This window comes from Sus scrofa, chromosome Y, assembly GCF_054392235.1.
Source record: "Sus scrofa isolate SSC_HxYL_T2T_F1_AM1 chromosome Y, Sscrofa_HxYL_maternal_Yorkshire_Landrace_v2.0, whole genome shotgun sequence".
In the NCBI taxonomy this organism is placed as follows: domain Eukaryota; kingdom Metazoa; phylum Chordata; class Mammalia; order Artiodactyla; family Suidae; genus Sus; species Sus scrofa.
Genome location: NC_139402.1, coordinates 9,839,663 through 9,856,597, shown reverse-complemented (window position 1 = coordinate 9,856,597; position 16,935 = coordinate 9,839,663). Strand labels below are relative to the sequence as shown.

Here is a 16,935-nt window from a genome sequence, read left to right as displayed (position 1 = left end):
TCAACCCGTCACATGCTAAGGAAGCTGTGCCTGCAGTGCTCCCCACCTGCACTTTACCTTGGAAAACAGCACCCTTCCTTCCCTTCCGCCTTGGGCAGGCTCTACCACACACCCAACTCAAAAAAGCAAGTAACTAACACCTAAGACTTTCCAGCCAGCGACGGCACAGGCCCACCTTGTGGGCAGCAAAATTACAGGCAAGACGCTCTCTCGGGACAGAAGAAAGAGGTGGTCCGTGGGATGGAAAGCCCTTTCACGGACCTGGGGAATGCTCTGGGGAATACTGCAGGAAAAAAGTTCTCTTTATTATAGTTGATGTACAGTGTTCTGTCAATTTCTGCTGTACAGCAAAGCGACTCAGTTATGCATATATATATATATATACATTCTTTTTCTCATATCATCTTCCATCATGTTCCATCACAAGTGATTGTATATAGTTCCCTGTGCTGTACCGGAAACCGTTCTGTAGATATGTTCATTTGCGGCATATTTTAGATTCCACGTAGCAGTGATACTATATGGTATTTGTCTTTCTGTCTGACTTACTTCACTTGGTATAAGAACCTCTAGTTCCATCCATGCTGCTGCAAATGGCATTACTTTGCTTTTCTTTATGGCTGAGTAATATTCCATTGTGTACATGTAGCACATCTTAATCCATTCATCTGTTGATGGACATTTGGGTTGCTTCCATGTTTCGGCTATTGGGAACAGTGCTGCAATGAACATACAGGTGCATGTATCTTTTTTAAGGAAAGTTTTGTCTGGATATGCACCCAAGAGTGGGACTGCTGGGTCATATGGTAGTTCTCTACTTAGTTTTCTGAGGTACTTCTATACTGTTTTCCATAGTGGTTGTACCAATTTACATTCCCACCAATGTAAGTTTCCCTTTCCAGCATTTTTTATTTGCAGACTTATTAATGACGGCCATTCTGACTGGTGTGAAGTGGTAGGTGCCTCCCTGTAGTTTTGATTTGCATTTCTCTAATAATCAGTGATGTTGAGCATTTTTTCATGTGTGTGTCAGCCATCCACATGTCTTCTTTGGAGAAATGTCTATTCAGGTCTTCTGCCCATTTTTCACTTGGGTTGTTTGTTTCTTTGCTGTTGATTTGTAGTTGTTTGTATATTCTGGAGATGAAGCCCTTGTCCATTGCATCGTGTGCAACTATTTTCTCCCATTCTGTAGGTTGTCTTTTTTTTTTTTTTTTTTAATGATTTCCTTTGCTGTGCAGAACATTGTAAGTTTGATTAGTTCCCACTGGTTTGAATGTTACATTTTGCTGAAAGACTTTCTTTTTTTTGTTGTTGTTGTTGTTGTTGTTGTTGCTATTTCTTGGGCCGCTCCCGCGGCATATGGAGGTTCCCAGGCTAGGGGTTGAATCGGAGCTGTAGCCACCGGTCTACGCCAGAGCCACAGCAATGCAGGATCCGAGCCGCATCTGCAACCTACACCACAGCTCACGGCAACGCCCAATCGTTAACCCACTGAGCAAGGGCAGGGAATGAACCCGCAACCTCATGGTTCCTAGTCGGATTCGTTAACCACTGCGCCACGACGGGAAATCCTGAAAGACTTTCTAAATGAATTCTTAGGATAAACCCATTAGAGGAACTTTGCTGACAATCAATTATCTTGGGCGTATCCCCTGAAAAACAGAAGGCAAAGCTTTCTGCAAGACAGATATTCGGCCAGCACACGAGTATCTGATGCTCTAGGCCTCTGACCTTATCACTACATCCTTTTTGACAACCAAAGGAGGAATGGTTATGGCTTTGTGCCAGACACGGTGGAAATTCACCAGACTGGCTTTGATCTGCACAGTCTACAGCGCAGACGTCTGGCCCGGAGAAGACACACACAGATCAAAACAGGCAGACTGTGCTGCCAGGGGCTGGGGAAAGTGGGCGTGACAGTGTGTTCTTCATGGGGGAGGGGTTTCCCGGCGGGATGACAGGAACATCCTGGAACCAGACTGTGGTGAATGGTACACATGCCTACTCCCCACCCCGCCCGGGGCTGGGATGCCCACATGCTGGTCCTGGAGTCATGTCCGTTTCCCCGGGGCGGGGGGGGGGCCGATATGTTCCAGGATACGCTCCCCAACCTCCCCATCTTGAGTGGAGTTACATGAAAGCCACACCAGTAACAAAATGATGGGCAGCCTCAGGTGTATCAGACGAGGTCCCCAAGCCCTGGGGACAGCCATGGCAGAGGTGGGCGCCCTGTGCAGGGCAGAAAGGTGTACACCAGCACCTGCTGGGTGGGCCTTGAGCAGGGGTGCTGAAGTACCAGGTGGACTAAGAGAAGCTGGCATCCATGTATCTGCCACGGGCCTCGCCAGTAAGGGCCCTTCCTCAGTCTGCTCCCCGCAGGGCTGCATCCCTGGCATAGAGCACCCCCTGGGCACTGAGATGGGCTGTGCTGTCTTGGGGGGGGGGCCCTTCGGCCAGTCCTCAGGTTGAGATCATCACCAGGCACCACCCATCCCGAGAGGCCCCCTGACGCCCTCGTACGCATCCCCTCGGGGACAGCTGACACAGCAGTAAAGGCTCACCCTACATATGGCGTGATGCCCCAGAATGGAGCAGCTGGTTCCTGGGAAGACAGGCGGGAACTACCCACTTGTATGATTGTCTTCTCACGGGCTGTCCCTCCTGCGGTGTGTCCACCTCTGTCTTAGGTTAAGAGGCCGCATCTAACCACAGCTCTGAGTCTCAGGGGACGTGAACTGTCACGTGGGAGGATGGGAACCTGGATGCCGAGACCCCGGGCTGCCCTGTGGGGCCTGGTGCGGCTCCAACACACAGACACAGTCGGGTCAAGAGCAGCAGCTGCACATTGTACAGGAAGGGCTTACCAGCCCGGGCTGACACCACTCCTTGGGCCCTTGGCCCGAGTCTGGGCATCTGGATTTTCCAGAGGGTTTCCACCATCCCTGACTGGGAAGAATGGCTTCCACGCCTCGACTGTCTGTGCAAACAATGTGGTTTATGCTGCGCCCCCTGCTCCTCCCAGGGGTAGAGAACTTGCGGGCCTGCTGGGCACAGGGTGCCAAGGGGGCAGGCCCGCAGAGCCACCCTGGGCACCAGGCTCTGCTGAGTTTCCTGGTGGAGGACGGTTTGCACGCGCCCCTAGAGCTTGTTCCTGGGGCCGTCAGCAAGTCCTGTGTGATTCCACCAGGAGGCGATGCCTGGAAGCTCTGGGTCTCTCCCGGGTGACTCTGCCCTCTGCGGGTTTTGCTTTGCATCTTGTTGTCAGAAGAAGTCTGAGCTGTGTGTTCACCTGTACGCTGAGCCCTCCTCCTGGGAAGAGCTGAAGCCGGGCGAGGTCCCCCGGCCCCCATACCATGTCCTGGGGCTGCGGCCAGAAGGAGCCCAGGTGGGGTCAGGGCGCGGGGGGGTGGGGGTGGGGCTGCAGTGTTTGCAAACTTGGTACCCGAGTGCTGCAAACCTTAAGAGCCACGCTTCCTGTGAGACGGGTTTTCTCACTACAGCAAGGGGACACTTCCCAGGACTCAGATGACTACTTCTGAATTAGCAAAACACAAAAATACATCTCCGTTTTAAAGCTACGCACCAGAATGAAACGGAAACTGCTGTTTGGCCTCTCCGGTGTGGGCATCCCAGATTATTGTTGTCTGCGCTCCGCAAAAAAACAAAGAAAAGAAAACAACGTTAGTAACTTTTCTTGGGGAGTGTTTTCTCCAGAAAAATGTATCCTACAAGCAAACGCAGGGGGCCCCTCTCTTCTCTCAACCCAGCACTACCCAATAAATAGCACGCAGGCCACACAGGAAGTTGAAACTTTTCTAGTAATCTCACACACACACACACACACACACACACACACACACAGGAAAAAAAAGGTAGAACTAATTTTAACGGTTGTTTCTTTCAGTCCAATGTGGCCAAAATATTAACATTTCAACACGACATCAACACAGGACTATCAGTGCGATATTGGACATTCTTTTTGTCCGTGTCTTTAGAATTCATGGTGTGTTTAGCGCTTGAGAATCCAGACGGTCACATTTATAAACCTGGCCACACGTGGTGGGGGTTACTGCCCTGGACCCAGCAGCCCTGAGACTCAGAAAAGGACCAATCCTGGTGGGAATCCGCCCAACCATGAAACTGTGTGGATGCAGATCTAAACACGCTTTCGTAACCCATCCAAAAGAAAAGCTGCAGAAATGGGTACTTCTGAAAAGTCCCATGACCTGGGGGCATGGGATACAGTGGGTTACACTGGGGTGTGGCACTGATTGACTGGTGCACTTATAAAGACGAAAAAAAAAAAAGATCTCCGCCCTGGGGGCATGGGGGGGGCAGGGGGACAAAGCAAATCACAGACGCTTAAGAAGCTCCTGCTGGAAGGCCCTTAGGGAAGCAGCCAGGGGGAGCTCAGTGAAAAGCATTACAACTCAGTCTTTTTTTTTTTTTTTTAAATGGCCACTCCTGCAGCAGAGGGAAGGTGCAGGGCCAGGAACTGAATCTGAGCAGCAGTGGCGACCCACGCGGCACGCTTTAACTCCCTGAGCCTGGCTGGGGAACCGAACCCGCATCTCCTTAGTGACCCGAGAAGCTGTGGTCAGATTCTCAACCCGCTGTGCCACGGAAGGAACTCCCAGAATTGAGTGTTAATCAGCAGGAATTTTCCACTGCACTGGAACCTTTACTCGCCCCCGCGCCCCCACCCCGGCAAAGATCTGCCAGGCAAAGGACATATAAACTCTTCCACAATTCTGATACAGTTTCACACGCTACATCCGTATCTGTTTCAATTTGCTGATGTTATACATTGACTATCCACTGGATAAGAGCTCCCCTAGTGGCTCAGTGGGTTAAGAAGCTGACTAGTATCCATGAGGATGCAGGTTCGATCCCTGGCCTTGCTCAGCGGGTTAAGGCTCTGGCGTTGCCATGAGCTGTGGTGTAGGTCGCAGGTGCAGCTCGAAGCCTGCGTTGTTGTGGCTGCGGTGTAGGCTGGCAGGTGTACCTCCGATTTGACCGCTAGCCTGGGAACTTCCATATGCCACAGGAGCAGCCCGAAAAGATTTAAAAAAAAAAAGCAAAGAATATACTCCAGCCAAAAAAGCGTTCGTGATACGAAAGCTCTTCAGAATTTGAAACACACTTTAGCCACTTTGGGCTAAGCATGCACTGAAGGTCAAAGCCAGCATCTCTACATTACATTTCCTCCCTGAGAATATACTGCTTTTGAAACCTGACTATTACGCGCTGGCTGACTACTAATCACGGCAGACAGTGTCTGCTGCAGAGACGGCTAGGACCCCGAGTGTGCAGTTCACGAACTGTCTCGTGCACTGCCTGGTGGGGTCAAAAGATAATCAGGCAGCAGATCCAAAACGGATATAAAAAACAGCCCCCGGGGTGGGGGCAGGGAGGAGCCGAGGATGCAAAGAACTCTTTGGAGTGTGTGGAGGTTCAAGGGCAGGAGTTCCTGGCCATGGGGCGGGAGTTCCAACCCTTTCCCGACTCTATACCAAGGTGTCCCCAAGGCCAAGTGGTGAGGCTCTCGAGGGCTCCATGCTCCTGTCCGTGAAAAAGGACAGAGCCCTCCAGGGAGTCCCTCTCACCTTGGGAGCATCACAGGGGCCAACGCAGGCAGTAGTTATCACCTGCACAAATCTTTAAAATAGTTCAGTCAGCAGCATGGATGACCAGCCTTCCAGAAGACCAAGTTCCATGTGTGTGTGTGTGTGTGAGTGTGATGTCTGAACTGTAATGTCGCTGGGAAAATTCAGTGGTAGCTGTAGGAGAACCTTTAGCGCATCAACCACAGAAGCTCAGCTTTCTCATGTGAGACATGAGGTTGCCAAGGTTGAACAAAAGGTTTGCTAGCATCAATGAGAGAGAGAGAGAGAGAGAGAGAGAGAGAGAGAGAGAGAGAGAGAGAGAGAGAGAGAGATGAAGAATGATAATTCACTGCCCTAGTCGGTGACCCTACTGTCGTGCAGGGGCAGCAAACCTTTCCTGTCAAGGCCCAGAGAGAGAATATTTCAGGCTTTGAGGACCACACGGTGTCTGTTACAACTCGTCCGTCCGCTGTTGTAGCAGGAAAGCCGCCACGGACTATTTGGAGCCAATGGGTGGGGCTGCAGGCCAAGAAAACGTTACTTACAAAAACAGCTGATGGGCCAGATTTGACCTGCGGGCCAGGGCTTATCAAACGCAACGATGACTATTCCGAGAGCGTGACAATGCTTACAGGTCACCTCTATCATGTTCTAAGCATTTTTAGAACCTGAATGGACAGACAGTAGTGACTTTACAATCATCCTGAAGTCATTATGCAAATGCGAAGCCTTCTGGAGACCAGGCCAGAGCACTGCACGCAGGCATGGTTTCTAGCTGTAGAGCCATACACTGATGTGAGAACGGGGCTGTTTTTTCCTTCTTCACTTCTTTCTTTCCTTCTGTCTTTTTAGGGCCGAACCCACGGCACATGGAGGTTCCCAGGCTAGGGGTCCAATCGGAGTTTTGGCTGGCGGCGTAACCCACAGCCACAGCCACGCCGGATCTGAGCTGCATCTGCGACCTACACCACAGCTCAGGGCAACGCTGGATCCTTAACCCACGGAGTGAGGCCAGGGATCGAACCTGGGTCCTCATGGATGCTACTCAGATTTGTTTCCGCTGAGCCACGATGGGAACTCCTCCTTCTTCGGTTCTTGATAACGCTTCTTTTCCAAAGCTGTTTGGAATGACTTAGAATTCCTGCCGAGTTTTGGGGGCGGCATAACCATTCACGCAGGGGCTCTAGGGGTCATGATTCCATTTCTGTCCCGACAGCTAAGGAGACAGAAACCCAGACAGGGTAGGGGGGGTGCTGGAATTAGCGGAGTCAGAGCCAGGATGGCATCTACACCTGCGGACCTTTCACCCAGTGTCCCTTCACCCCATAAGGGCTCCCAGATGCGCCTGGGTGATCACAGCCACTCAGACTTACTGCCGTCACACCCACCAGGCAACCTGGTCTGGGCACAGAGTGGATTCTAGGTCTGCTCCGCGGGCTGCCATGAGCACGCGCCCTCGTACGAGCGTCTGCCTTCCTTCCTCCTGCTCTCAGGGACCCTGCGGTCTAGAGACAGAAGCAACGATTCTCGAGGGAGGGGAACAAGCCTGGTGGGCAAAACTGCTGGTCAGAGTTTACGCAGAGGGCACGCCACACCAGTGGGCTCCTTGAAGCAGTGGATAAATGCAATCTGGGGATTGCTTCTTTCTCCCACTGAATACGAACCTCCAAACACATGGGGGGAAGCTTTGCAGGAAGGTCTGTGGCTACAGTGCATGAGAGATGACGGGAGGTCGGACAAAACCCACACAAACAAACAACCCCGAGACAAGTCCTTCAGATTTCTTCCGGGGAGGCAGCAGAAGTCTCGGAATTCAAAGAAACCCTGAAGTTATCGGACATTAAACCTAAAGGAGCATCCGCGGAGCACAGAGACATCTTTCACGCAAACACTCACTTTGTCGACGCCAGCACTCAAAATGTAATTCCCCTTCTTGTTCCACTTCAAGGCAAAGATGGGGCCTTTATGTTGGCCTAAGGTGCTGGCCAGGTTACCTGGTATGTAAAAAAACAAAGCACAGCAAGCATGGTGACCTCCAAGTCCCGGGCTGCTCCCTGGATGATGACAAACCACAGCACCTCTCGGCCGATCCCCGAGCCGGGGGAGGCAGAACTTACCATCTTCCGTCCATATCCTGGCAAAACCGTCATAGGAACCTGTAGCCAACAGTGTCCCATCACTCTGCGGGCCAGAGAGAAACACACAGCAACAACGACAGCTTAGTGGGGGCAGCTCTGAAAAGGGAGCCTCTCACGTAGGCGGGGCCCCGACCCGTCTGACGTCAGTCACCAGTTTCCGGGGAAGGGCCTCGCCAGGTACGGCAGGTGTGCCGGCCGACCTCAGCCGCCGCTGCCCTTCCGTGAGCACCGAGGACAGAACGGGCTCCCCGGTAAGAGCATCAAGGAGAGGAGGGGGCGAGGAAAGCACATCGCAACCCCTCCCCACCTACGACATCCATAGCAACACCTACGAGAAGGTATCGTGAGGCTTTTGGAGACTGAGATGAGCTTTTAAAGACTTTTGCAGAGAGGGAGGACTGGACTCTGTGACGAAGTGACAGAATAGGCAGGAACAGGTCATTAAAGAGCGACAAAGCCGCAAGGAGCCGAAGGCTGCGTGTCTCAGATACACACGCACGAGACCCCGGGGCTGGAGGATCAGGACAGGCTCCCCGACAGGACCTCCAGATTCCTCCCGAGCACCCAGCTAGGGGCCGCCCAGGGCGAAGAAACAGAGGCCGGCCCCCGGGGTGGGGGACCGAGCACACGGCCCCCTCCTGGCGTCCGTGTCACCCGCTCCATCCCGCAGCCCTCCCGTGGCTGCGGGCGGGCTTTGCAGACGTGAAGTGAGCGTCCAGGGGGTGGAGGCGGCTTACGTTCCAGTCCAGCGAGGTCACGTCTTTGTTGCTGGGGACGTCGTGGCCGCCCTCTCGTATGCAGTGCCTCAACACCAGCTGGGTGGAGCCCCCGTTGCTGTTTTCGTTGAGGTTCCATATCCTCGCGGTGGAATCTCCGGATCTGCGCAAGGAACACACGCAGCCCTTGGCGTCTTAACTCCCCCCTCCCCCCCCCCGCCCCGCAGCGCGTCCCTTCCCGGTCCCGGCTCAGCAATTTGAAAGGTCCCCGAGCTGCTCCCCAACCCGCGGGAAGTGGCGGAGGGACGGCTTCTCCGCAGTCAGCGGCACCGGAGCCCAGGCCCCGGGCTGCACGCGGCGGGCAGAGGCCACACGCACGGGAGCAGAGGAGCGCGCGTCCCCTCCGGCCGCCCAGGCGCCCTGACCCCGGGCAGCCCCGCCGGCCGGCCTTACCCGGAAGCCAGGAGGTCACTGACGGGGTTCCAGGCACAAATGAACACCTCAGACTCGTGGCCTCGAAGGACCGTGGCTTTGTTGGGTGGAATCTCCACGTCCCCATCGATTTCCATTGGCTTTGAATGATTATCTGTCTCGGGAAACAGGCAGAGACGCGTGGCTGACGGACACCAGAGAAACCCACCCGCGGGGCCCCTGAGTTCTAGAAACGACTTCTTTGGCTGCGCCAGGTCACGTCACTTCTGATGATGACAACTAAATCATGGCTTTTATGTAATTTAGCAAATATGCTACCTTTCTTTACACTCTCCAAATTTAACAGAAGAACACAAACCAGTATTTCTTCTTTATAACTAGGGCCAGGATCATATCTACCAACAACCAGAACGAGACTGGGCAAAGCTGACCACAGCCAGCTGGCTCTTGAGTGGAGGCGCCTTCTCGATAGGACAAGACATTTTATCTGGAGGGTGGTGGACACGAGCCATGATAAATGCCACCTGGGAGAGGCTCACCCTGCAAAGTGGCTGTTTTCCCCCAAGTGGCACAAGAAAAAAATTTCTTTTTTTTTTCCTTTGGACTTTTTAGGGCTGCACCCACAGCATATGGAGGTGCCCAGGCCTAGGGGTCCAATCGGAGCTGTATCCGCCGGCCTACACCACAGCCACAGCAACGCAGGATCCGAGCCAGGTCTTCGACCTATACCACAGCGCATGACAGCACTGGATCTTTAACCCACTGAGTGAGGCCAGGGATTGAACCTGCAACCTCACGGCTCCTAGTCGGATTTGTTTTTGCTGCGCCACAACGGGGTACTCCCAAGAAAAAAAAATCCCTGAACGTCAGGATGAAGCTTTATGTCAGACTGCATTCTGGCCACGACCTGCCTTGCGGCAAATTGGGAGCAAGGACCAGGCGGGACCAGGTTTCCAGAACAAAGTAAAAGTCAAAACCACCAAATGATGTGTGTGTGGTGGGGGGCGGGGGCGGCAGTCAGCCCGCGGATGAAAAGTAACCCCCAGGGATCCCTGAAACGGAGGCTCTCAGTCTGTGAGCCACCAGCGCACTTTAAGGCGTTGCACCTGCCGCCCGGTTGGCCACGTGCCCTCGGAGTTTCCTAAGATCGAAAAGACACAGGTGCAATTTGGAAGTCTGCAAAATTCCTGTCCTGGCAGACAAACGCAGTTCTCGAAGCTCCCCAATTCAAGTTACTTTCTGGGGTGAAAGACTAAGAAAACAAGGACATGTATCTTCCCGTTTTCTTTATTTTTGGAATCCTGAGTGATGTAGTCCATGGGAGTGGACAGCCCATACACGACCTGTGCTTCCAGACACCTGTTCTGTTCTTCTCCTTTCTCTGCCCCATCGCTTTGGACCTTGATAACAGTGACTACGGGCCCTGCTGGTGGGAGGTCTTTTCATTCAACACTCGACAGATGGCCTCTAAGCCATCCTGCTGTAACATAATCCGCATCGCAGCCCGCCCTGGCTTCGGCTTCCTGCTCAACGCTGTAGCCGCCCCTCTACCCTACCAGAGAGGCCTGGAAGAACGCCTTCCCTGGGCCCATGGATGATGACCCAGGCAGCACGGCTGCTCGGAGGGAGATGACTTTCAAACAAGGCAGAACACACATGCATGCATAACACATGGGCTCACACCGCAGACACACACACACAAACTCTTTGCACGTAAACCTCCGAGCACTTTCGGAGTTTAAAAGCAGTCACAGTGTCTGGGTAAACACGGTAGCCTCTCATTTATTTGCCACATACTTTTGGGCACTAAGCAAACGGGGACCCTCTGGCAGGCCCCAAAGAAGCACCTGCTGTCTGAGCCCGGGGCCCTCTCAGAGACCATGAGCTCTGAGTGTCACATCACATCTGACTGCCAGGCTGGAGGATGCGGCGGGGCCTCCACCGACAATCCTTTCCTTTCCGGCCCATCATCACAAGGAAGAAAACTACCTTTCACGCTACATGAGCTCTCAGGACACCTCTCCTGAAGCTGAGCGAACGTGGGTAAAAAACACATGTCTAAGGATGTCGATGCCAAACCTTCCTGGCGGTAGAGGAGGCAAACCCTGGACACCCACCCCAGCAACCGCGCAGGAGGCGGGGCCTCGAAGCAGCGCGGACCTGGCTGGACAGAGAGCAGAGGGGAGCCGCCGAGAGCGAGGCTCCGGAGCCGGCACTCACTTATCGCGTGCGCTCCGTTCTCCTCGCCGTTCACCGTGGCCTCGCCGTTCTTTGGTGGATTCTGCTGGGAAACAGCCGCCGCGGCTGCCGGGGCCGCCGGTGCCGCCGTGGCTGCTGCCGCTGCCGCCGCTGCCGCCGCCGCTGCGCTGGCCTGCTGCTGTGCCAGCTTCTCCCGGAAGGCCTGCTGCCGCGTCTGCACCACGTCGGGCATCACCGCGTCGATCAGGGACAGGGACTCTATGGGGCGGCCGTCGAACACCGTGCCGTCCTGGGGACCGAGCCCGGCACAGCGTCAGCTCCTGCACAGGGCTCCCGGCCGGGCTCCGCCCTCCCACCCGACAGGTGCGGCCGGGGAGAATGAGAGCAACCCGGAGCTGCCTCGGGGGATGCTGCCCCCGGTCGGGAGTCCCGAGGATCCCAAGCCAGCTGCCGGGATCCCAGGTGGGCAGCGCGGTGGGAGCGGCGAGGGTGAGCACCCACGGAGGACCGGGTGTAATCGCTGCCCCCAGGTGGGGCCCGAAGTTTGGGTCAACACCAACCTCTGCTGTAGGGGCCCCCGAACCCTTCCACTCAACTTCACCAGGAGAGGGCCACCCTGAGGCAGGGGTTCTCAAAAGGGGGTGTGTGTGTGGGGTAATTCTACCCCTCTGGGGACATGTGGCAAGGTCTGGAAACATTTGGGGTTGTCACACCTGGGCTTCTAGGGATGCTGCTCCCCATCCCACAGAGCTCAGGACAGCCGGGACAGAGAAGGATCTGGCCCCCAAGTGTCGAGACTGCCCTGCCCAAGGCAAGAAAGCCTGCCTGGGGCCCGTGGTAAGTGTGGAGCCACCCCCCTTTCATGTGACAGAGGTCTCTCTTTGGACACCTCAGGCCCAGGAGAGTTCCCTGCCCCTCGCAGGGTTGGATTCCTGACACACCTGCCCCCCGTAATAAACACGCTGCCACCTGAAGGGACTCCCTGGGCTCAGGGAGCAGACCCACATGCATGCACTATCCTCCCAACAGCACGGCTGAGCTCCCATTCCTGTTTTTGGAACTTCCTTTGAACCTCTGGTTTCTATCAACAAGGAAAACATTTCCAGGCACACTTAAAAATGGGACAGGGTTCTCTCCTTAGAAATACGCCAAATGTTAGAGTCACATGAAACTTGGTGCCTCTCGGTCGCGTCTGCTGGATGGGCAAACATGTTTTCGCCCGATTCCCCATAAATTAGGAAGACCTGAGGACCTGAGGTTCAGCTGTGCGGTGTCGCAGTGAAATATCGCCCCAGCTGACCACTAGTTACTCTATAAACTGTGAAATAATGAAACAATATAAAACAACAGAGAACATGGGAAAAAGAAGACAGTCACCTCACCCCCTGGCTACGGCCATGGAGGGGCCAGTGCTGACCGACTGGTCAGCCAGCTTCTATGTCACCCCTTTCTTCACAAACTCACACCCCACGTGGATGACGATTTTGTAAAAGGTAGTGACTGCCCAGAGTCACAGAGCATCTCCCAGCTTCCACTTTAAAAGCAAGCTGCCTCGTTTTTCACGGCTGGAAACGTACGTGACAAATGTGATACTCTTTCTTTCTCTTTTTTTTTTTTTGGTCTTTTTGCCTTTTCTAGGGCCGCTCCCATGGCGTATGGAGGTTCCCAGGCTAGGGGTCCAATCAGAGCCGTAGCCGCCGGCCTACGCCGCAGCCACAGCAACACGGGATCCGAGCCGCATCTGTGACCTACACCACAGCTCACGGCAACGCCGGATCCTTAACCCACTGAGCAAGACCAGAGATTGAACCCGCAACCTCATGGTTTCTAGTCAGATTCGTTAACCAGTGAGCCAGGACGGGAACTTCGACGCTCTTTCATCCTTCTTGGAACATGTGGGATTTTGAACTGCCAAGGGCGGGTAGGTATGGGGGCTTCTCAAATGGACGCCACGGAAACCGGGGGCAGGGAAATCCAACTGCAGCAGCATCATACAATCTGAGAGCTGGGGGGACCTCTGGGGTCTTGTACCGCCAGCCCCACGCTGATGTGTTTTGTAGACAGACCCTAGAGGGGCCTCAAGTTGCCGGTGGAAGATCGCGGGCATCCCATGTGAGAAAAGGAAAGAGGAGCCTGCCTGTTGTCAGGCAAGAAAGAGCAAAGGGTAGGAAGACACTCGGGTGTTTACAGAGAGGCGGGGTTGTGGACGACGGCAGAGGAATCCACGTGACAGAACCCAAGCTACGGGACTTCTGCTTAAAAGCTAAGCGGAAAGTGGACTTAAACGCCGTGAATATGACAGACCTGGAAGGAGAACATTAGTTCAGAGGAAGAGGGGATGGAGCAGGCTGTGGAGGGATTCAGGCAGATGGGCCCCAAGGCTGCTGTGGCCCTGGAAGGGGCTGCTGGAGGGTCCGGCGACCCTGGGATGGGTGCTGGTAAAGAGGGGGGCGTGGGCACGGGGCAAGTCGGCTGTGCAGAAGAACATGGGGACGCTGGGGAAGCCCAGCCAGCCCGACCACGGAGGGAGAAACGGGGTGAAGGAGCAAGGGGTCAAGAGAGCAGGGACCCAGATGCACATGCAAGGAGGCCAGGGGCACCACAGGGAGCCCGGGCATCCTCACAGGACCATCCTGAGGGCAAAGCAGTACAGGAGGGAGGGGAGCTCGAATAAGCCATTGACACAGGGACAGAGAGTTCCCTGGGGGCTTGTGGGGCTAAAGATCGGTGGCTGCTGTGGCAGGGTTCCATCTCTGGCTTGGGAATTTCCGAATGCTATGGGTGTGGCCAAAAAAAGGGGGGGGGGAGGATAACACTGGTCCAAGTACCCAGTGTCCCAATCCACAAAGAGGAAGGGGACACAAACATATCAGAACAACTTAAAGTTTAATTACTGTTCCCCCTTCCCCCCTTCCCCCCAGCAGCTGTTCAATGAGCACAGTAATGAAACCATCCTTGAAATGCTCCTGAACACAAGAGGCGTCCTCTCTCCTCCCTGACTGGTTGCACCGTGACATGGACCACAGATTCTAAGCAAACGTTTCACAGGGTCCCTCTTCAACCCACCTGCTTGAAGGAATTGAGGCGGGAGAGCATTTTCTGCGCATGTGCAAAGGCCACACCGCCCTGAGGTACCGCTGGCCCTTGAACAACACGGGTTGGACCTGCACACGTTTGCTACAGGCGGATTTTTTCCAATATCTGCACTACTATGTTCACTCTCCTCGGATGGGGAAAAGTCCGCGTATGCGGAAAAATCCGCGGATGCGGAGTAATCCGCTCAAGCTTAAGGTCGAATACAGGATCTGAACACCTCGGGTTTGGCATCCACGGCAGCTCCTGGACCCAAACTCTCTGGATGCCCAGGAACGACTGTATAAAGCGCCTGCAAATTTGCTGAGTGGTTTTCAGATCTGGCAAAGTACCGTGTAACTGTGACCATCAGTCAACAGCCGGTGATGTGCGCATGGATATGGAAGACACAACCGTCTAAGCGGCCTCGGAGGCTTGCGCCTTGGGTGTCACTGACCCGCGTCCCCCAAGCGGATCAGGTGTTAACAGCGAGGGAGAGGAAAGCGCTTCCCCGGCTCTCCCATGCTCCCCGGGCCTGCGCGGCGTGGGCGCTGACCGCCCGCCCCGGGTGCACGTACCTCGTTGATGCTGATCTCGGCCTCCACATACTGCAGCCCCTTCTGCAGGATGGAGATGAGGGCAGCCGGCGGCACTAGCGTCCCATTGATGTTGGACTGGCTGATGTGGCTCTCGATACCGAACGTGAAGGCCGAGTGGGAAAAACCTGCAGCAAGACAGAGGGGCCCGGGTTCCGTGAGCCCTGGGCTGGGGGCGGAGGGATCAGCCACCGAGACCCGAAGGCGCCACCACCGACTTCAGACGCACTTCATTAGCAGGGAGACTTGGCTGTAGGACCCAGGGTGCTGCCCTGGGCCGTCGCGGGCAGGGTCAGGCAGAGAGAGGGAGCGATGGAGAGCGCGGCAGGCGTGTGTGCTCGCACGCCGGCGAGAAACAGCTGTAAAGGGAGAGCCTTTATTCACAGCACAACAGAGGCTGGAGTCTGCGCGGGTTAAATGTTACAGAAATCAGACTCCAGGCTTTCGACCTGGGTTTGCAGGGCTCCTTCCAGACGCTTATGCTTCTGTCTGTTGTTTTACCAAAACACTGGGCATGTCCCCTTGGCTAAGCGATGCTGGGGAATTAGAAAGAGGGGAGACTCTTCCCTCAGGAATCCTCAGCTACTGCCTCTGTAAGCAGCTGCGGCTAACACAGATCGCAGAGACCGTGGGGATGGAGGTGCTTGAATGAAAACACTGGGAGCCAAGTCAAGGTGGTGACAGGGTGTAGAAGCAATGCCTGTTTCAAGGAAACGAGGTCACACGGGGTGAGACAGGAGGCGCTGGGGGTTCACGGGGTGGGGGTGGGGGTGTCTGCTCTGTCAGACCCTCACCTGCGGGGGTCCTGGGAATCCTGCACCCAAGGCGTCCCTTCTATGAGCACCCACCCATCCTACGTACTGGGGGGCTGGGCGGCACACTGCCTCCCACACTCAGTTCCTAGGAGGCCACCTTCATCAGCCAAGGAGGCAGCTGGCGCCCCCTCCCCCGCTTCGTCCCAATCACCATCCTGCCCTGTTACCAAAAGAGCCGGACTGTGCAATAAACGCAGCGCTCTCCAGAGAGGAATGTTCCTCCACCGGAGAGGCTTTCTGCCCGCGGTCACTTCCCTCCCCTTCTCTCGCTCCACTCCTCCTCCTCACCTACCTCCCGCCCACTCCCCTGGCCCGGTTATTAAGAATCGGCAGAATATGCAGTTGATGGACGTCATGTCAAGAGCAGGGTCGTAGCCGCTGTGAATTCCTGTATATTCTTCTTCCAGACTGTAACCATGGACGTTAGACTGCACAGAGGGGCGCCCCCTACAGGGCCCCTCGGGAAGGGCAGGAGCAAAGGCCCTTTACATTCAGCCTCATCTTTTCCTTCGAACTTGTTCTCTCTCTGCCCTCCTTTCCCCCGCCCACTCCCGCCACAACAGAACCAATGACCCTATGCCCTGGGTCTCTGCCACCCAACACAGAAGCTCATCCCCAAGCTTTTCTCCCTCGGTCTCCAGCAAGGGGCAGAGTAGAAAAATCCCAGGCTAGTGATGCAGCAGGACCATCTCACGGACTCCTCCGTATCCACTCTGGGCCACAGTGGAGCCTTCTCTCCTAGGAATTCTTCCCGGTGACAACCCCACTCACCTGGTTCCTACCATCTCTTCCCCTCGTGTCTCCACCCGCGGATGGGACAGAGCACCGCACCGCAGGCCCTGTCTTATCCTCCTGGGATCTCCCAGAGGTCTAGGGCAGGCCTACGCCCACTGCAGTAATAACAATAAGCCCAACACCAGGCAGCCGGTACTCGGCACCCACACGTGACCAGGCTCTGCTCTAGGAACTCCCTTCGAATTCAGTGCAGCCTCTTGTAACCCGTGCAGTCAACCCCTGCCCTCTGCTCCCTTTTACAGACCGGAGCCCCTGATCGCTCGAGGGTAACTGAACCTAGCCACTAGCTCCGCATTCGGGCAGCAGGACACCACTCTGAGCCCACCGCAAACTCCACCTGGAAACATCTACAGAGTTCCACGAGCACGGCTTTGACTGCTGACCAGGCTCCTGACGAACACATCTCAGTGACTGACAGCAACTGTGGGAGAGAATCAAGCTCCTGGGCTCTGTCTTGGGCCACTCAGGCAGCCACAACAAGACACCACGGACCAGGGAGTGCAAGCAGCATGTTCGCCAGTTCTGAAGGCTGGAAAGTGCAAGATCAAGGCAAACTGAGCGAC

At 55.1% G+C, this 16,935-nt stretch overlaps 1 protein-coding gene across 6 annotated transcripts in view; it reads right to left on the bottom strand.

Annotated features, from left to right (window-relative positions):
• The window catches only part of LOC102166569 (transducin beta like 1 X-linked), a 247,535-nt gene that overhangs the window by 18,094 nt on the left and 212,506 nt on the right, over positions 1-16,935 (bottom strand). For all 6 annotated transcript variants that reach the window (XM_021080268.2, XM_085009015.1, XM_021080269.2 and 3 more), the window contains 7 exons: positions 14,745-14,890; positions 11,116-11,383; positions 8,917-9,049; positions 8,485-8,626; positions 7,727-7,790; positions 7,506-7,603; positions 3,587-3,647 (listed from right to left, as the gene is read on the bottom strand). In XM_021080268.2, coding sequence (XP_020935927.1) covers positions 3,587-3,647; positions 7,506-7,603; positions 7,727-7,790; positions 8,485-8,626; positions 8,917-9,049; positions 11,116-11,383; positions 14,745-14,890 — 912 coding nt within the window. The remainder of the gene's footprint in view (positions 1-3,586; positions 3,648-7,505; positions 7,604-7,726; positions 7,791-8,484; positions 8,627-8,916; positions 9,050-11,115; positions 11,384-14,744; positions 14,891-16,935) is intronic.